Source organism: Chrysemys picta, chromosome 1 (assembly GCF_011386835.1).
Source record: "Chrysemys picta bellii isolate R12L10 chromosome 1, ASM1138683v2, whole genome shotgun sequence".
In the NCBI taxonomy this organism is placed as follows: Eukaryota; Metazoa; Chordata; order Testudines; family Emydidae; genus Chrysemys; species Chrysemys picta.
The window spans coordinates 31876324-31897990 of NC_088791.1; the positions used below are offsets into that span (position 1 = coordinate 31876324).

Sequence of the window (21667 nt, forward strand, 5' to 3'; positions counted from 1 at the left end):
TAATTTAACATGCAAGAATTTGGAGTGTGAGTCTGAGAGTTGCTGAGTACTCTCAGTTTTACTAGAGTCTATTTTGGGTGCACAAACATAAAATTGACTTCTGTAATACGTCAGTGAAACATGTTTCTTTTTGCTGCTGCAGAATGTAAAAGGAGATGTACAGGATAAACAAAGCTATTGAAAAAGTTGTCAAATGAGAACATATCAACATGAGTTTTGCTGCTTTTTCTGTCATTAACAAAAGTGTGAAGTGTGATTTTTGGTTTGAAGAGTATCTTGCTGGCTAAAAGCACATCAATGAAATCGACTTCTAATCAAGGCTGAGAAGCTGGAATCTGACAGCTCTACTGGAAGGAGTGTTACAGAAACAAAACACTTTTCTCAGAAGAATTTTTAATTTCTAAACTTGTGGTTAAGGAATATTGTTTGCAGCCACTCATTGATTAAAATCAGGGTTGCTTTGTATATTATATTTGTAAGAGTAGAGGGTGTTAAGTCAGGTATGCAAACCAGAAGAACTAGCATGGTGATTATTCATTGCTGCTGTGAAGTAATGACAAAACAAACATTTACAGCAAAAGTACATAAGGGCCTGGCAAAGTGCTTTGGATTTCCACCCCCCTTTTTAAACACTGTGACAAAAGTTCCTGTTACAGAGGAAGAAGAGAAGAAAGAACATTAGACAAACTACCTATATAATAAGTCACAGAAAAAACAACTCCCCTCCCACAAGTTAACAAAGCTGATAGTTTCACATATTGAACATAAAGCGTGCATTCTCCTCTATATTCATAAGTAATCTTTCACTATTCTCTTCTGTGTCTATGACTATCCCTTAAATACACCCTGATTATTCAAACAGTACAGACTACAGTTTAATATCTGGTCTACATTTACCTTGAAAGGGACCTCAATCATTGATAAGGATAATGAAAAATTATGCTAAAAGTTCATAAGCAAGCTTTTGTGAAGAAAGACACATTGATCTCTAATTATTTTATCTTGATCTCTGCTAAAAAAAAAATGTTGCTACATATTTACTCCACAGGCAAAAGTGACTGCCAATATGTCCAAAACTTGTACCTTCCTGTTAATTTTTACCCATGTATTCAAAACAAACCATTCTCCTTCCAAAGAGAACAGCATCTCTAAATATACTGGGCCAAATTCTGCTCTCATTTGCCCTGGTGCAAATCCAAATGAAACTTCATTGATTTAAATGGATTCCCCAAATATACACCAGCTGAATTTAGCCTATTCTCATTCATCCTCAGGCTGTCTTCCTAACAATCTGATTCTTGTTTAGACAAGGAAAGGACAGGCAATACAGAATAAAACAAAACTCGCAAAACAGAAACACATTATTTCATAACACTTACCCATTAAAAAAAGTCTATCTTAAAACATGCTTTTGAGCTCTGTAGGTAATAATATAGAAATAAAACTAGAAGCATTTAAACATAAAGTGCCAATGTTGCTCACAAGTACATTGGTGTAAATCAATGGAGTAAATATAAATGGATTTACAGTGGTGCATTTGCGAGCACCCACACTCCAGGGGAAGTTAGGCTTCAAATTCTATTGGTCTTACATTTTGTAAAATTGTATTTTAAATAAAACCCAAATTGCTGCCAGATGGGACCCAATAACATTCTTTTTAAAGTAGAAAAAATTAAAATAATAGGATTATTTCATTTAGAAAATGCATATGTTATTATATGTACATATATATGAATAAATATACACACAAACATGCTAAAGGAGCACTCAAGGAAGATAAGGCTGTCACAGAGAAGAGGAATGAATTCTTTGCATCATCTTCACTGCAGAAGATGTGAGGGAGATTCCCACACCTGAGCCATTCTTTTTAGGTGACAAATCTGAGGAACTGTCCCACGTTGAGGCGGCAACAGAAGAGGTTTTGGAACAAATTGATAAATTAAACTATAATGAGTCACCAGGATCAGACGGTATTCACACAAGAATTCTGAAGGATCTCAAATATGAAATTGCAGAACTAATAAATAGTGGTATGTAACCTACTGCTTAAATCAGCCTCTGTTCCAGATGACTGGAGGAAAGATAACATAACACTGATATTTTTTTTAAAGTTCCAGAGACAATCATGGCAATTACAGACTGGCAACCCTAACTTCTGTACCAGGTAAACTGACTGAAACTGTAGCAAAAACAGAACTATCAGACACATAGTTGAACTTGGTATGTTAGGAAAGAAGCAACATAGCTTTTGTAAAAGGAAATCATGCCTTACCAATCTATTAAAATTCTTTGAGGGGGTCAACAAGCATGTGGACAAGGGTTATCCAGTGGATATGGTGTACTTGGACTTTCAAAAAAGCCTTTAGTAGACCCCACACCAAAGGCTTTTAAGGAAAGGGTACATCTTCACTACCCGCCGTATCGGCGGGTAGCAATCGATTTATTCGGGATTGATATATCGCGTTTGTTAAGTGATATAGTGAACAGTTGCCTACCAAAAAGCACCTCTTCCAAAACATCAGACTTCACTTAACAAGTACCAAGCAGCTACTTGATGTGTAGTAACACTGGCAGTTCTCTTCTCAAGCTCATAGCTCTCTTTAATCTTCCCCTTTACTTAGAAATGATGAATTATTGATACTGCCCAACAAATACAAAGATTGTGCACTCTCTTTTCCCCCCTTATTTCCAAGGACTGAGAGGTTGATCTAATATCTAAAGGCCTCTGTTCCTCTAGGGCCCAATTCTATTCCCATTGAAACCAAGAGGAGTTTTTCAATGGACTTCAGTGGGATGTGGATCATGCCCTCGGTGTGTTGTTCTGTAGTTAAAATGGTTTGATAAATGCCCTATGTTGTAACGGTTGATGATGAAAGAGCTGCTGAATCCAAACCACAAAAATAAAAAATAAAGAATACAAGCAAAGAAAGTAAAAAGATCTGGGTAAATGAACTGTTATACAATACAATAGTGCAATGTTAATCATTTGTATAAAAGAGCAATAACTTGGTAAAGTTTTAAACTTAATTAAAATATTTAATTTGTGATCTATGAATCAATCTAGGAAACCACATAAAATCTTTAACGAGGTTCATTTCAAAATGCAGTGAGATGTTCTCTTCTCTGTAAAGTTATTGCTAGTATTTACATATAAAAGTATCAAACTAAATGGGCAAGGAACACCTTACCTGCAGAGAATGTTAGTTGGATCTGTTCTTCAATGATCTCAAGAGCAATAAAGTCATGTTTCTCATTAAAACGTCCGTTGTAGAGGAGCAGAGCATTCCTTTCTCTGGTTGCAAACCTGTAACATGCAGACACAAATTTCATATTTAATTATCTACAAAGTGAAGAACATACAATCCAGCCACTCTGAAAATAGATGACATAAAAGCTACCAGTCACCATGATCTCAAGACAGAATACAGCACTGTAACTGCATAACGCATCTGTCTTAAAATTCATTCTCCTTTGTTACCCCTTTCGCCAGCAAATAATAAAATTAAGATAATTAGTAGTACATATTATTTTGATGTCTACAGGAGTCAGCAAGAGAGGACCTTCCAGTGGTCAGAATGGACTGAGTTATTATTTTTTGTTGAGCGTCCGAAAGTGTGAAATGCTACAGCCTAAATTCAAAATGATGCAGTGAGGGTCATACATAGATGAAAAAGAGTCGAGGAGGGGAAAGACAAGACTCACATTAATAATGTCACATGGTTAATCAGGGCTTGATCCTGCACCAGTCAAGTCAATTGGGAGTAAGACAAATTCACGCATCTTGATGATTCCATTAAATGAGTTGGGTTTTTCTTCATTTTTAATTTAATGTTCTCTAATCTCAAGAATTTTATGCTCCAGAAGCAGGAGGAGTTTCCGCTTTTGTGCTAGGAAATAACTGATAGCCCTAGTTTTAGAAAAGCCTAGTTTTGGCCTCTGCAGCTCCTTTAAAATTTGGGTATGGCTCATTATCAAATTCTTTAAATTTATCTATATCTATAACTAATTTTAATGTGTGAAGAAAAACTGAAGTCATCGGAAGTTTTTACAATTCTAAACAGTAGTAGTCTGCATTGATTCTGTATCATCAACCTCTAGAAAGCTTTGTGACCTAAAAGTTTGGGGTGTTCCAAAATAACACACTTGTCTTATAAGTCTATGGAAGACAAATTTGAATTCAAAGCTCTGTTCCATGGAAAGAAGAAATGGCCTCTACCATAGAGCATGAAATGTGGCACCAATTAGTGGGGCTCTTATGGAATAAAATGACCACAATCTTCTGAATCCTGACTCTAGAGAATTCGGAAGAGGCAGGTATTTCAGAGCACTGTGTCCTGGCATCTTCATTTTCCAGATCATAGTTTAATTCTTAACAAGACATATAGGTTATACTTACCATATGTTCTCCCTAAAGAAACAGATGCCAGAATCAGAGCTGGCTGGAAACCAGAATTTCCATTCTGTGGGAAAATCTGATATTTCAGGGGACAAAACTGTTCCAAATCAGAACGGAAAACTGAAATTCTGAAGTTTCTCATGAAACAAAATTTCAAAAAATTTGGATTGGGGCAACTGAAATGTGTCATTTTGTTAAGGTAAAATGTGTCATTTTGATTTTATAGTTTTATTTTTTTTAAACATGTGCATTATATTCACCTATTAAATATTATATTTTATATATGAGTGTAGCATTGAAATTAATATTGTACTATAATACAGAATTAGAAATTAAATAAAATATAATAATAATATATAGAGATATACCTATCTCATAGAATTGGAAGGGACCCTGAAAAGTCATTGAATCCAGTCCCCTGCCTTTACTAGCAGGACCAAGTACTGATTTTGCCCCAGATCCCTAAATGGCCCTCTCAATGATTGAACTCATAACCCTGGGTTTAGCAGGCCAATGCTCAAACTACTGAGCTATCTCTCTCCCCCAAAATGATAACATTGAAATGAAATGTTTCAATACTATCAAAATGAGATAATAAAAGTCCTGTAGAAAATACATCAAAACTGGCATATTCCTATGAAATGTTTCAATTTTGACTGAACTGTACTTTTTGAGAGAAAACTGTTCCATGAAAACAATTTCAACCATCTCTAAACAGAATATATCTAAAGAAAAGAGAGCAGAAGTGATTAGTTAGTTGGATAACAGTGTCAACTTCATATTTCTGTCTAAAAATGTTACTAGAAACTACTAATAAGAGTATCAGGGGGTAGCCGTGTTAGTCTGTATCTACAAAAACAACCAGGAGTCTGGTGGCACCTTAAAGACTAACAGATTCTAATAAGAGTACTATAACTGAACATGGGTAAAATATATATTTTTTCTATTCTTTTCAGTTTGTTTACCTTGTGCATTTAACAACACTTTGTATAAATTCAGTTTCACTGTTCTGTTGATGGTCAATTGAACTTCCTGTCTCATGCACTAGTAATTTGGTGTTCTTGCTTTAGCTCTCTTTGCTGCAAAGAGCTGTATATACACATCAGCTGGGGAGCAGAATTTTTTTTAAAGGGAAGGTTTTGGTTCTTTGTTTTAATTTCAGGACGTACTACTTACAGAGTGCTTTATCAGAGACTGGAATTGTTTGAAATAAATATTTTTTAAAAAATCAGTTGACAATTCCCTTTAAGTGGGGCTGAATGACTAAGAACTCTTGGGAGAGAGGAGAGATGGAGAGGAGGTGGGGCACGTCTGATAAATGTCCCAAAATAACAGTGAGATTTAGCATGCAGAAATAGGGTATATGGTAAATAAGCATCTGACTACTTGTTCTCTTTCCTTTTCCCTTCTGTAAGAACATATGGTGAGTATAATTTATAGGTTCCAAACCATTTAAATGCTCAGAATGCCTCATTAGCTTGTAACATAGTCAGTGAACATATGGATTATTTTTAAAATCCCATTTTAGTCATGAGAATGAACTAGACAAACCTCCCACTCTTTGACCTCGTGGCGGAAAGTGGTGCTGGAGGACCCTGAGATAATAGGAATATTCACAAATCAAAAAATATGTAAAGGCAAATCCTTTGTCTAGCCAAACTTCTACTTCTTGATTATCCTGAAGTAATGTTTCCCTCCTGCGCTGGAGGAGAATAAGGGGCAAGAAAATACTCAGCATAAAATCTAAAAGCCCATATAGTTTGTCATCCTGACCCATATAGGGACAAATTCTGTGCTAATTTACATCCTGTGCAATGCCATGAAGCTAATGGCACCTCTACCCCAATATAACGCTGTCCTTGGGAGCCAAAAAATCTTACCGCGTTATAGGTGAAACCGCGTTATATCGAACTTGCTTTGATCCGCCGGAGTGCGCAGCCCCGCCCCCCTGGAGCACTGCTTTACCGCGTTATATCTGAATTCGTGTTATATCAGATCGCATTATATCGGGGTAGAGGTGTATTTAATTCAGCACCAAATATGCCTATGGAGTTTTTAAAGATTTTGAAGTGGCTGCCTGGTGTGAAAACTATGATGCTAAGCCTTACGGTTTGCTGTTTCTCAGTAAGTCCCACAAGGTGACTGTGAGCCATTCTAACCTGCAGCAGAACAGTTTCACACACCACACTTTGAGAAGCCTGTAAAATGACACCATGCGCTGCTGGAACAATTCTCTGGTAGTACAAGAGCTGAGCTGGCAGCCTGCCTCCAACACTCCCTTTGCATTTCATGTAAATCTGACAGTTCCAAGCCTTTTTTTTCCCCCTCAGCTTTCTCTTGTCTAGCAGAGTTGACGCTTGAAAACCTTCCTATTTGGTTTTGAGATCTAATTTTGATCAGAATCAATGCAAAAGCCATTCTATATATTCTTCACAGTTTTCACAACCTTCCATACTAACCTTGATAAGTTATATTTATTGTAATTGCATGCTTTGATTTAACCATGGTTTCAAGACTCCACACACAAAAAATGTGACCACTGTAGTGTTAAGGCAAGATCAAGAGTAAAATGGAAACATTCTGCAAAGAAGCAGCAAGCTATGCTTGAGTGTATAACAAGAATAAGCTAACTTTGAGGGTTTTCTTAGACTAAGTAAAGTGATTGATGTTAGCTAACTCAATAGCTAACCCGGACCTCTTTTTCTAATCTAAGCAAACACCCAAAGTTAGCTTCTTGTTGTTGTTTTTATCCATATTAGGTAACCCCAATCCTTTCACTGGTGTAGACGCAGCTTAGCACATTTTACCTTGACTCCGCCAAAGTCAACCCTTGGCCAGCTAAATCATGGTAAAATCTACCTCCAAAGAATCATTCTTCCAATCTTTGGAGCTCACAGAGATCCTTGGGTGAGCGTGTGCATTCATACACATGGAGACAGTGATTAGGGCAGGAGAAGGTGGTCTGGTAGCAGAGATGCCATCACCTCCCTGCTTAAAGTCTGCAGGGGCTATGCAATAAAGTTAATTTAGCTTAAGGAAGCAATGAGTTTTATGCAGCTGCATCTGTCCCTGTGCTATACAACCCTCTTTGTAGGAGTGCCAGGAGCAGCAGAGGGTGGTAGAGGGAGCCAGCAACCGCAACTCTGCAGGGTGCCCCACTGGTGATCAGCACAGACTCAAAAGTGGGCAGCACTGGTTGGGTAGAGGCATGGCCAGGCCAGTTGTGGGACATGCTGTTTTAGTCCATCTCCTCGCCAGCCTCTGCCAGATGCAAATTGAATATGCCCTCCTCCAGCAGAATCCCACATTTCCTCTCTCCAGGCACAGTGTCTCCTGCTGGCCCAACTGTGCCCTTCGGGGCAGGAACCATCTACCTGCTCTGTGTTCGTACAGTGCCGAGCAAAATGGGGCCCCACTCCTGGCTACCTTTTGGACAATACCATAATAACATAATTAATAATAATCTCAAGAAGCATGATTCTAATTCTGCTCCCATAGAAGTTGATGGCAGACTTCCCACAGTAACCACTTTCACACATATTTAACTCTGGGGGCTACAAATATACAACAACATTTGGCCCTAAATCCAAATCAAGGAGAGATTTGGACTGAATCCTTTCTTATCAAGACAGAAGAGAAACCAACTTACATGAGGGAAACAGTGAAATGGAAGCGCTGTCTTAACCCTTTGAAGGTGACAAATGACTGTGGAGGGAAACTTCTTGTTGTCATCTCACAGTAAGGTCTCTCGTACTCTCCTGGGGGACACTCGCATTTGAAACCTCCTACCAGCAGATTAACACAGGTTCCTCCGTTTTTACATACTCCAGGTATGCAGCGGCCAGAGCGGGCATTCACTTCGCAATACTCGCCTGGAAGAAGGAGAAACAAAGATCAGTAGGAAACACTTGGCGCTAGATTCCAACTAAACAACAAATTGCCAGAGATACCAGTGAAGGAGATCAGTTATTATAGCTTAAAAAAAAAAAAAAAGCTAACGTGTTTTTAAATGTCTGTACATCAAGTTAAGTAGTTGTAATTGCAACAGAGTGTATGTACATGCCGCACTGTTTCTCAAATTTTAATTCTCTGCATAGTTTAGGATAGTGTTTCTTTTTCAAATACTTCACAATGCTGGCTCCAATTTTTAGATTTCTAGGCTGCTTTCAGAACTGGTGGTAAATATATACCAGGAAGAAGGTGACATTATCATGTAAAAACCTGAATACTTCCTGTCAGCTAAAAAATGTGTCAATGGTTCCAGCATTTGATATTGTTTTCAACCACGCAGGATCAAATGTTCACTCCCGACTGTGAATGGTGTAAATAGATAAGTGTTGCATTTCCCCTTTAATGGAATTCAGTTTTACTGCAGGTGTCACTGACTAAGTACAACTGAGCCAGGAATATAGTATTTTTAAAGTGTGTGCATTTATATAAAGAATGGGCAGGATATAGGTGACATGCATAGTGCTTTCATTTTTTTTTTTCCAGAGTGTCCTACCGACATTTACTTCGCTTTCCAAACAACTATACAGTCAAGTCATTCAGTTGTTAAGAGACATGTATACTGATTTACAAATTTTTTATCCTCAAATGCTGTAATTTTATTCCATACCAACCCCCACTCCAACCCTATATTAAGATTTTTGATAATCTTAAACTCTCAAAATTCAGGAAATAGCAAAGGTAAGTTTGTACACACAACCTTAGCCCTAATGACTTTTGCACATGCATTAAAATTTGGTCAAGATTTTCAAAAATGCTTAGTGAGTTTGCAGTTTACAAGGTCTGTAGGAGACATTCTTGAGCCCCTTTACACCATACAAAATCTGCAGAGGCTGACGCAAAGGCTGCTGCAGAATTAACTGTTTTACAGAAAACTAGTTCTCTCTCTGTGTTAATTGTTTAAAATTTGTCTATCAGAATGTGGGTTGTGAGGTAACTGCCGTTGTTATGCTTGATTATATCTACCCGGATCCTGCATGTAAAAAGTGTTCATAAAAACGAAAGTGGGTTTATATAATTAAATTAATCCCAGAAACAGTGCCAGATAACTAAACGTAGAGCAAAGCTGTGTGGCACAACCCAACTGAAGAAAGAAGTTTCCAACACTATAATATTTGCATAAATACTAGTCACAGGTCTATATAAAAACTTCGTAAGCGCATTCCTAAAGAATTCAAAACAATATTTAAGGAACTATGTCTCTCACACATACAAAACACAGTAGCATAACAAGTATACCATTATCACTCAGCAAGTCAAATTCAGACCTGTATAAGAGGGTACAGCTCCAGTACACCCTACATCATCAGATCTGAATTTAGCTCAGTCAGTGCCTATATTGCTGATTATAATAAAAGTTACCTGTTTTAGGCAGCTGTGTGATATCTATAGGCGTCTGCTTGGAAACAATCAGAAAGTTGGTATCTTAAAAAGTACCTATTGCGAGGCATGCTAGATCTAACCAAACAACTCTGTTCCAGGGTTGCCAAATATCTGTATAAATTGGAATTATACTCCGCATCTTCCCCCAAGACCCCAGCCCTGTCGCTTCCTCCTCTTCCCCCCTTGCCCTCGCCACTTACTGGATTGTCTCCACCTCTCTCCTTCTGCCCCGGGGCTGGGATGGGAGCTGCTGCAGCCTGACAAGAGCTTGCCTACAAGTAGGAGGTGGCCCTGGCTGAGCAGGGGCGGGCACGGGTTAATGACCTGGCACCTCTCCTCACCCCGGGGTAACCGGACTTTTGGTGTCAGGTCAGTACATCTGACCAAATGCTGACAGGTCCCCTTTTCGATCGGACTTTCCAGTTGAAAACTGGGCACCTGGCAACCCGAAATGGCGCCCAGACACAAAAGCCAAAAACCAGACTGTCCAGGTAAAACCCTAAAAAGGAATCTTTCACACAAATCTAGAAACAGCAAAAGCCACAATCCCTCAACCAGAAGATAAAAATCAAGGCCCCAATTCAGAAAAGCATCACTTCTGAGGAAAGCATTTAAGCTAGAGCTTAACTTCAAGCATGTGCTTGTCTGAAGCAGGGCCCAAGTTCCTAAACTCTCATTTTATCAAGTTATTATTAGAATTCTGAAACAAGCCCTTGAAAAATCCCTTCTATTTTCCACTACCAGCTGTGGACACCAATTCAGACAGGATTATCTGAATGGATACCCAGCATTAGCCAAGCAAGGAGGTCAGGTAGATTACAGTGATACACAACATGGTTCCCTCATAAGAAATTACTATAAATCTGTATACTCAGGTGCGGTGCTGAATATGAAGGAACAAAATAATCAGACAAACAAGTTTACTAAGAAGACATTAAGGAATGCATTTACTGGTGAGTAGCTTTATAACCACAGGCTCCCTCTCCACCCCAACAATCAGAGCCCAAGCTCCAGCCTGAGCTGCAACTTGAAACCACTGTCCGCAGAGCTATTTTTAGGGCACTAGCGGGAGCCCCGCTTACCCAAGTCTGTAGACCTAGGCAGGGAGGCTCACTTCTGCAATCTGTGTAGACCTACCCAAGGACAACTCACCCCTCTTCAAGAATTAGAATGACACATTTTCTACATAAAAGGCTAAGCATGGGCTTGCCCCATTTTAAAGGAGTAGGATATTTAACGATATAAATCTCCAACTCCAAATGGAGTGGAAACCTCAAGGCCTGCTGAAAAGAGAACGATACACTTGACAAAAGCAAACAAGGCACAGAGCTGAACACAAACAGACATGATACAAACAGGGAGGATTGTTTCCATTCTGAAATGCTGTTGGAATACCATGGCAATACAGAGGGTTCTCATAATATAAGACTCTAAGGCTGCATTCATTAATCCTTCCTTATTCTTCTATGCAGAAAGAGTGCATAGACACAGTAGACTGCTAATTTAGATACAAGTATAATTCCTGTTTATAGCAGACAAATATAAAACCATTTAATAAACAAGAGAAAGGGTGATCTTGTCTGAAATTGGGGATCTGCAGTGGTGATGAGAGAACTAGGGGATCTGCACTGCAATGAAGAACGGCTGCCGCAACCTGTGCGTATAGCTTAATCGTCTGGTTTATGACTCAGCCAATCTACCCCCGACTGTAACTAGCAACCTTTTCTCTATTCAAGTAATTTAATATTTCCTATAGTGTTGGTATTTGGGGACTCCCTGAACATACTTCTTATGTATCACAGCTCCGTGAAATCCAGGCAGGAGATGTAATGCTACAGTGTTCTTTAGTCCTCATAACATGTAACAGAGTCTTTTTCCACAATGAAACCTAGAGTGTGCATCTTTGGATAATTCTGCTTTATGTGTGGCTATCATGCCTCATGCAGACTTTTGGACTTTGAGAAATCTTTAATAAGAGCCAGCAACCAGTCAACTATAAGTCAATCAATTTGTAAACACCTACAGGATTATAGGGTTATGCGGAATAGTCAGAATGTATTTGTTAAGAACAAATAAAGCCAAATCAACCTAATTTCCTTCTTTGACAGAGTAACTGGCCTAGTGGATGGGAGAAAGCAATACATATGATATATCTTGATTTTAATAAGACTTTTGACACAGTCCCACATGACATTCTTATAAGCAAACTAGGGAAATGTGGTCTAGATGAAATTTCTGCAAGATGGGTGCAAAGTGGTTGAAAGACCTATTCAAAGAATAGTTGTTAATGGTTCACTGTCAAACTGGGAGAGTGGAAGGGGGTATCTAGAGGGGTCCTGCAGCGGTCAGTCCTGGGTCTGGTACTATTCAATATTTTCCTTAATGACTTGGATAATGGAGTGGAAAGTATGCTTATAAAATTTGCAAATGACACCAAACTGGAAGAGGCTGCTAGCACACTGGAGGGCAGGATTAGAATTCAAAAACAACCATGACCATTTAGGGTATGTCTACACTGCAATTAGATACCCAGGGCTGGCCCATGTCAGCTGACTCGGGCTCATGGAGCTAGGGCTCACGGAGCTGTTTAACGCAGTGTACATGTTCAGGCTTGAGCTGCAGCCTGAGCTCTGGGATCCTCCCACTTCGCAGGGTCCTAGAACCCAGTTCCAGCCAAAGCCCAAACATCTAGAGTGCAATTAAACAGCCCTTAGCCTGAGCTGAGCAAGCCCGAGTCAGTTGGCATGGGCCAGACATGGGTGTCTAATTTCAGTGTAAACATACCCTTAGAGAACTGGTTTGAAATCAACAAGATGAAATTCAATAAACACAAGTGAAAAGTACTTCACTTTGGAACAAATGCATAACTACAAAATGGGGACTAAATGGCTAGGTGGTAGTACTGTTGAAAAAGATGTGGGGGGCTAAAATGTATCACAAATTAAATACAGTTAGTGTGATGTAGTTGCAAAAAAGTCCAATATCATTCTGGGATGTATTAACAGGTGTGTTGTATGTCAGACATCGGAGGTAATTGTTCTGCTCTACTTGGCACTGGTGAGGCCTCAGATGCAGTACTGTGTCCAATTCTGGGTGCAACAATTTAGGAAAGATGTGGACAAACTTGACAGAGTCCAGAGAAGAGCAACAAAAATGATAATAGGTTTAGAAAACCTGACCTATGAGGAGCAGTTATAAAAAAAACTGGCATATTTAGTCCTGAGAAAAGAAGATTGAGGGGGGAACCTGATAGTCTTCAAATATGTGAAGGGCTGATATAAAGAGGACAGTGATCAATTGTTCTCCATGTCCACCGAAGGTAGTACCAGAAGCAATGGGCTTAATCTGCAGCAAGAGAGATTTAGGTTAAATATTACAAAAAGCTTTCTAACTATAAGGATAGTTAAATACTGGAATAGGTCCTCAGAGCAGGGGGCTGGACTTGATGACCTCTCGAGGTCCCTTACAGCCCTACATTTCTATGATTCTTCAACGCATAATAAATATATTTTCTGATAAAATTTAAAAGAATTTTTCATGTGTGTTAATACAATAAAGTATTCTGATATGTGGCAATGGGAATGGTATAATAACAAGCAGAAGAGAAAACAGAGAAGGAAATCTCACTGCCTAGTCAAAGTGCTTTTATTTGATCTCCTACTGAAGGGTTCCACTCTATAACCAAATCAAATAATTACTGATTGTCTTACCAGATCGATCTCTCTGTAAGATATGATAGGTGTTAAAGGATTTAAAGAAACAAATAATAATGATGATGGTAAAAATTAAAAGAAACAAAGCATGGAGAAATAAACCCATAATTGCAAATAAATTGTAAGCAGAAACATTAGCTTTTGATTATCAAACTGCATAGTAATTTGAATCAACGAACGAGTCTTTGCAGAAAAGCTCCGGATTTGCTTAGTTAACTTGATTTTACAATGACAAAGCATAAAGTCAGCTACTTTTCTAGAAACAACAATTTAATGACATTGAAAAAAAATAAGGAAGTATTCTAAAAGCTTAAATCAGATACTTCAGATACCTCAGAATACTGTATCATTCTATGACTGTTTTAACTGGAAATACCATGTTAAACAAGAGTTAGCACAAACCAGCAGGTCTGCACTGAATTGCTTTTTTCAGTTTTTCTTTTTCATTATGCTATGGATACATATTAATTTTTTCACTCAGTATCTGTAACTGCTTCACCTGAGCTACAGGCAGTTTGGTAAGTGGACTGCAATTGCAGGTCTGAGAAGAAATACATTCTTTCAGTATTTTAATGGAAAGGAGAAACAACAAGGAATAGGGCAGCAAAATTCTTTTAAAAAGCAATCCCCCATGACCAGTTTTCTTGAAGGACAACCAACCATTTGTGTGCAAATCTCCTTTACATCTTAAACATTATACAAAAAAATCCCTCTTCCTCCTCTAACAAATATAACTGAAAAATGGCTCTGGTGATGGTACTGAAACAATCGATACAACAAACAAAGCAACCATAAAAATAAAAGGGGGAAATCCCCCCAGAGCAATAAATATCCATTTTTAAAATCTACTTCATTAATGTGAAGTTTTCACTCCTTCTGAACTTTGTATTGGTTGGCAGAAAGCCTAAGTAACATGAACACTCAGGGGAGAGATAACCAAGCAACAAAATCTCTAAAGCAGGACTCTTAAAGTTCTATATAACACTAAAAAAGACTAGGATTCCATTAGAATCTCATCAGGCCTCCAAGTTAAACATTGATAGACTGAGTGAATAGCCACTACAAGGAGCTGGTGGTATACAGTTACAGTAAGCAAGGAAACTGACTGTTCTAGCAGTTCCAATCTTGTTGATACCTGTTTAGAAGTGAGTGACGCTCTTTGCAGAGGCAAGTAAGACCATGTCCAACAAAATGAACAAAGAGTATTTGATGTGCAACCTGTAAAAGGAAATTTTTCCTTTCCAATCTACTCCGCAGGTATCTAGTTTATATTCTCCACTCATTTCATATACAGGAGTAGTGCAGAACATGCATCAGAGAGCTGTACTGGGGATAAGAGATACCTGGAGGCAAATTTATGTCTGTTGACATGAGATACACAGAGCCAAATTCATGACTTCACTGACTCCACCAGGCATGAATCTAGCTCTCAGTGTAGACTGGAGAATTTTGCACTAGCTCTGGGTATGTTTCATATACAAATTAAAACATTGCAAAAATCTTTCTTCCAACTTTATTTAAAAAAAAATCATACAGCAGTGAAGCAGAGAAAGTGACCCCGTCAGTCCTCTGGGATGAAGAAGAGGATGGATTCTGGAGTGCTGACACTGTCTGAGGACTTGTGAATGTGAAAGCCAGGAATAACAAAAGGAAACACACACACACACACACACACACACACACACACACACAACTGTGTCTCCTCTATCGTCTATGGGTAAAATCCTGGCCCCACAGAAGTCAATGGCAAAACTCTCACTGCCTTCCTTGGGGCCAGGCTTTAACCCCATATATCAAGAAACCGCCCTCTCTCTCTCTCTTTTTTTTTTTTAAGATTGCCATGGATATAAACTACTTTGGGATTGATTCTCATCTCAGTTACACTGGAGTAAATCCAGAATAACTCATTGAAGTTGATCAATTATTCCAGATTTAAATCAGAAGCTGACCACCTTTTCCCCCTTCTCAGCCCCCACCGAGACTGGGCTGATCCACAAAGTTGAGACTTGATCCAAACTTTCTGAAAGTGTGAGATGTTCAGTTTCAGTGTTTGGTTTGAACCTGTCTCAGCTCTTGTTTGGTTTTGGCGCTCTTTACAATTAGAGCTGAGAACAAACTTACTAAGGATCATTTTGGGAAACAGATTTAGCATAAAAAAAATTAAAATTCTACCTAGGGCTGTACTCTCTTTCCTCATAATGATATCTCTGGATCTAAGATCATTGTACTAGTGGACATAACCAGCAGTAAAACCCTGAATAGTGAAGGATGAATTGTGCGATACAACTACCGCTCTGCCAGCTATGTCACCTTTATACCCATTCAGCTCACACTTTCACATCTGTCTCTTGTGCTTTTTCCCACAGTACCTTCTGCACATGCAATGTAGTCCTCATCCCAGTTCACTACCTCCACGTTCAAGTTCCTCTAAAGACTCACTCCCTTCTGCACTGCCTGGAAATGAGCCAAATTACACACAGGGCCTGATCCAAAGCCCATCTGCTGTCAATGGCAGTCTTCCAACTGATTCCAATGGGCATTGGATCAATCCCACACACTTCAGAGGTACAAATTATTGATTCTTCTGGGCTTCTCAGTGCATCCTGTCTGCTATTCTTGTGCTTGATCCTGTAACTACTTAGGCCAGTAAGATATTTTATTTATATAAGCAGCATTGGGTAGATGTACTGGACTACATACTTGAGTAATGTTATTGGCAGGATTGGGCCCTTAGATTATAAACATCAAAGCACTATTTGTCACCTTTTCATGGGCTCAGCAAATAATATTTAAACTAATAATGACAGAACAGCAGCCATATAAAGACATGCAGTTTAGCTTGATAAAGCTTTGCAGTACTATGTACTAATTTCTAAATAGATGATTGGTTTCACAGAATGTGCCATTATGTGGCTGAATAGTTAGGTACAGATCCTGATACTATTACTCCTGTTGAATAGAGCTGTACTCCACAAATAGCCCCTGTCAGGGTTCCCTCCCCACTCTGAGGTACAGATGTGGGGACCCTCATGAAAGACCCCCTAAACTTATTTCTACCAGCTTAGGTTAAAAACTTTGCCAAGGCACAAATCCTTTCCTTGTCCTTGGATGGTATTGCTGCCACCACCAAGTGATTTAGACAAAAATTCTGGAAATGGACCACTTGAAGTCCCTATTTCTCCAAAATATCCCCCCAAGCTCCTTCACCCCCTTTCCTGGGGAGGCTTGAGAATAACATACTAACCAATTAGTTACAATGTGAGCACAAACCAACCCTCTTGGTTTTTAGGACACTGAAAATCAATCAGGTTCTTAAAAGAAGAACTTTATTATAAAGAAAAAAGTAAAAGAAGCACCTCTGTAAAATCAGGATGGAAGGTAACTTTACAGGGTAATAAAAAGATTTAAAACACAGAGGATTCCCCTGTAGGCTTAGCTTCAAAGTTACAAAAACAGAAATAAAACTCACTCTTAGCATAGGGAAAATTCACAAGCTAAAACAAAAAATAATCTAACTCATTTCCTTGCTTTACTTACAATTTTTGTAATCTTAGATGCTTATTTCATGTATGTTTTTAGGAGATGTTTTTTCCTGCCCTGGTCTCTCTCTTTGTCCTGAGAGGGAACAAACATAGAGAGCACAAACATTGGTTCTTCTGGTCAGGTGCCAACTAGGTTAATTGAACTGATTAACCCCTTATAGGTAAGGCAATTCAGTACAGCTACTTAGGAGGGATTTTATGCTACCCTTAGCTGTACGTTTATGACAGCCCCTGTGAAGTAATTCAGGATATTTTTGCAGTCAGGTACTATTAACACGAGAAAGAGTATCAGAAGCCACAGAAAGAAAATACCTTAGGCTAACCTGTTTTCAATTAAATCCACAGTGATTCCATTTACTTCAGTGGAGTTACCCTAATACTTCAATAGGGTCTTTGCCTGACTAAGGACTGCAGGACTTGACCCAATGAGATTATGAATTGCTGTGATTATGGTACATTTCAGGAAAAATAAAGTTTGCTAAGAAATGTGAAAAGCTTGGCTCAAAGGTAACCACACTGAGGTGAAAATGGAGGGATTAGAGATGGCGGTAAAGGTAACCATGTCTTAATCACAGTCTAACAGAAGTAAACAATACTATGGAGGTCAAAATGGATTTACTAGAAAATAAGAGGAAAGGTAGAAGTTTGCAGATTGGGAGTTTATGGACTCTTTCTCATTGATCGGTTGGGAGAATTCTCTTAAAATTGTGATTAATGAGCCTCTGCAGGCTGATCCCACACCAGCTCCGCTTCAGATAGATCCTGTCATTCCTCAGGCCTGGTCTACACTACGGGTTTAGGTTGACTTTAGCAGCGTTAAATCGAATTAAGCCTGGACACGTTCACACGACGAAGCCCTTTCTTTTGACTTAAAGGGCCCTTTAAACCGGTTTCTTTACACCACCTTCGACGAGGGGATTAGCGATAAAATCGGCCTTTGCGGGTCGGAATTGGGGTAGTGTGGACGGAATTTGACGTTATTGGCCTCCGGGAGCTATCCCACAGTGCTTCATTGTGACCACTCTGGACAGCACTCTCAACTCAGATGCACTGACCAGGTAGACAGGAAAAGACCCGCGAACGTTTGAATTTCATTTCCTGTTTGCTCAGCGTGGAGAGCACAGGTGACCACGCAGAGCTCATCAGCACAGGTAACCGTGATGGAGTCCCAGGATCGCAAAAGAGCTCCAGCATGGACCGAACGGGAGGTACGGGATCTGCTCGCCATATGGGGAGATGAATCAGTGCTAGCTGAACTCCGTAGCAGTAAAAGAAATGGCAAAGTATTAGAAAAGGTCTCCAAGGCCATGAAGGACCGAGGCCATAACAGGGACACACAGCAGTGCTGTGTGAAAATTAAGGAGCTACGGCAAGCCTACCACAAAGCCAGAGAAGCAAATGGAAGGTCCAGGGCAGAGCCGCAAACTTGCCGCTTCTACGCGGAGCTGCATGCCATTCTAGGGGGTGCAGCCACCACTACCCCAACTGTGTGCTATGACTCCGTCAATGGAGAAACACACAGGGAAGAGGGTTCGGGGAACGAGGAAGATGAGGATGGAGGTACTGTAGGTAGCTCACAGCAGCAAGGAAGCGGAGAAACCGGTTTCCCCAACAGCCAGGATATGTTTGTCACCCTGGACCTGGAACCAGTAACCCCCGAACTCACCCAAGACCCTCAGGGCACACAGGAGACCTCTGGTGAGTGTACCTTCGTAAATATTACACATGGTTTAAAAGCAAGCTTGTTTAATGATTAATGATTAATTTGCCCTGGCAATCGCGACCAGTACAGCTACTGGAAAAGTCTGTTAACGTGTATGGGGATGGAGCGGAAATCCTCCAGGGACATCTCCAGAAAGCTCTCCTTCACGTACTCCCAAAGCCTTTGCAAAAGGTTTCTGGGGAGGGCTGCCTTATCCCGTCCGCCACGGTAGGACACTTTACCACGCCAGGCCAGTAGCACGTAGTCTGGAATCATTGCATAACAAAGCATGGCAGCGTGTGGTCCCGGTGTTTGCTGGCATGCAGACAACATCCATTCCTTATCTCTCTTTGTTATCCTCAGGAGAGTGATATCATTCACGGTCACCTGGTTGAAATGGGGTGATTTTATTAAGGGGACATTCAGAGGTGCCCGTTCCTGCTCTTCTGAACAGAAATGTTCCCCGCTGTTAACCACCCGGTGGGGGGAGGGGTGAAGTGATCATCCCAGAGAATCGGGTGTGTGTGTGGGGGGGTGGTTTACTTGTAACGAAAGAGTGTACCCATTGTTCTCTAAAATGTGTCTTTTTTAACCACCTCTCCCTTCTCCTCCACCAGCTGCAAATGTTTCTCCTTCGCAGAGGCTAGTGAACATTAGAAAGAGAAAACGGAGGACGCGGGACGATATGTTCACGGAGCTCCAGATGTCCTCCCACGCTGATAGAGCACAGCAGAATGCGTGGAGGCAGTCAATGTCGGACATGAGAAAAGCACAATACGAACGAGAGGAGAGGTGGCGGGCTGAATGGCGGGATGAAAAGAGCAAGTGGCGGGCTGAAGATGATAGGTGGCGTCAGCTTGCAGACAGACGGCAAGAGTCAATGCTCCGTCTGCTGGAGCATCAACCTGATATGCTCCAGCGTATGATTGAACTGCAGGAAAGGCAGCAGGAGCAGAGACCGCCGCTACAGCCCCTGTGTAACCAACAGCCCTCCTCCCCAAATTCCATAGCCTCCTCACCCAGACGCCCAAGAACACGGTGGGGGGGGCCTCCAGCCACCCAGTCACTCCACCCCAGATGATTGCCCAAGCATCAGAAGGCTGGCCTTCAATAAGAGTTAAAGTTTTAAAATGCAGTGTGTCCTTTTCCATCCCTCCTCCCCCACCCATCCCAGGCTACCTTGGCAATTATCCCCCTACTTGTGTGAGGAATTAAAAAAGAATGCATGAATGTGAAATAACAATGACTTTATTTTCTCTGCAAGCAGTGCTCGAAGTGGGGAGGGGAGGGTGGGGTGGTTGGTTTTCAGGGAAGTAGAGTGAACCAGGTGGGGGGGGGGGGGTTGGAGGGTTCATCAAGGAGAAACAAACAGAAGTTTCACACCGTAGCCTGGCCAGTCACAAAACTCGTTTTCAAAGCTTCTCTGATGCGCACCGCGCCCTGCTGTGCTCCTCTAACCGCCCTGGTGTCTGGCTGCACGTAATCAGCGGCCAGGCGAGTTGCCTCAACCTCCCACCCCGCCATAAATGTCTCCCCCTTACTCTCACAGATATTGTGGAGCGCACAGCAAGCAGCAATAACAATGGGGATATTCTTTTCGCTGAGGTCTGAGCGAGTCAGTAAGCTGCGCCAGCGTGCTTTTAAACGTCCAAATGCACATTCCACCACCATTCGGCACTTGCTCAGCCTATAGTTGAACAGGTCCTGACTCCTGTCCAGGCTGCCTGTGTACGGCTTCATGAGCCATGGCATTAAGGGGTAGGCACCAAGGATCACGATAGGCATTTCAACATCCCCAACGGTTACTTTCTGGTCCGGGAAGAAAATCCCTTCCTCCAGCTTTCGAAACACACCAGAGTGCCTGAAGACGCGAGCATCATGTACCTTTCCCGGCCATCCCACGTTGATGTTGGTGAAACGTCCCTTGTGATCCACCAGGGCTTGCAGCAGCATTGAAAAGTACCCCTTGCGGTTTATGTACTCGGTAGCTTGGTGCTCCGGTGCCAAGATAGGGATATGGATTCCGTCTATGGCCCCACCACAGTTTGGGAATCCCATTTCAGCAAAACCATCCACTATTGCCTGCACGTTGCCCAGAGTCACTACCCTTGATATCACCAGGTCTTTCATTGCCCTGGCAACTTGGATCACAGCAGCCCCCACCGTAGATTTGCCCACTCCAAATTGATTCCCGACTGACCGGTAGCTGTCTGGCGTTGCAAGCTTCCACAGGGCTATCGCCACTCGCTTCTCAACTGTAAGGGCTGCTCTCATCTTGGTATTCTGGCGCTTCAGGGCAGGGGAAAGCAAGTCACAAAGTTCCATGAAAGTGCCCTTACGCATGCGAAAGTTTCGCAGCCACTGGGAATCGTCCCACACCTGCAGCACGATGCGGTCCCACCAGTCTGTGCTTGTTTCCCGGGCCCAGAATCGGCGTTCCACGCCATGAACCTGCCCCAGTAACACCATGATTTCCACATTACCGGGGCCTGTGCCTTGTGAGAGGTCTATGTCCATGTCAATTTCCTCATCACTCTCTTCGCTGCGCTGCAATCGCCTCCTCGGCTGGTCCGGGTTTCACCTTGGCATGTCCTGGCTCTGCATATACTCCAGGACAATGCGCGTGGTGTTCATAGTGCTCATAATTGCCGCGGTGATCTGAGCGGGCTCCATGATCCCAGTGCTAGCTATGGCGCCTGGTCTGAAAAAAGGTGCGAAACTAGTATCTGACGGACCAGGAGAAGGAGGGAGGGAGGGCGGGAGGGCCGAGTGACGACATGGCGTACAGGTACAGGGAATTAAAATCAAGAAAGATTGCTGTGCATCAGGGAGAAACACAAACAACTGTCACACAGAATGGTCCTCCCAAAGATTAAACTGAAAACCCTGGGTTTAGCAGGCCGTTGATTTCACGGAGGGAGGG

The 21667-nt window shown here is 41.2% G+C and overlaps 2 protein-coding genes across 6 annotated transcripts in view; one reads left to right on the forward strand and one right to left on the reverse strand.

The window, feature by feature from the left end:
- CELSR1 (cadherin EGF LAG seven-pass G-type receptor 1) overlaps nucleotides 1-21667 on the reverse strand; it is a 281721-nt gene that overhangs the window by 105196 nt on the left and 154858 nt on the right. For all 5 annotated transcript variants that reach the window (XM_008178984.4, XM_065554674.1, XM_042848648.2 and 2 more), the window contains 2 exons: nucleotides 8046-8268; nucleotides 3189-3304 (listed from right to left, as the gene is read on the reverse strand). In XM_008178984.4, the coding sequence (XP_008177206.3) occupies nucleotides 3189-3304; nucleotides 8046-8268 (339 nt within the window). The remainder of the gene's footprint in view (nucleotides 1-3188; nucleotides 3305-8045; nucleotides 8269-21667) is intronic.
- On the forward strand, nucleotides 17819-19947 carry LOC135983770 (uncharacterized). The gene is made up of 2 exons (XM_065597075.1): nucleotides 17819-18740; nucleotides 19362-19947. The coding sequence occupies exons 1-2, from the start codon at nucleotides 18203-18205 to the stop codon at nucleotides 19823-19825; spliced, it is 1002 nt and encodes a 333-aa protein (XP_065453147.1). The 5' UTR covers nucleotides 17819-18202; the 3' UTR covers nucleotides 19826-19947.

Excerpts from the sequence above, each read along its gene's own strand:
- LOC135983770 (XM_065597075.1), top strand. The coding sequence starts at position 18,203 with ATGGAGTCCCAGGATCGCAAAAGAGCTCCAGCATGGACCGAACGGGAG. Across the intron at positions 18,741-19,361 it reads GGGCACACAGGAGACCTCTG|CTGCAAATGTTTCTCCTTCG; the intron begins GTGAGTGTACCT and ends CTCCTCCACCAG.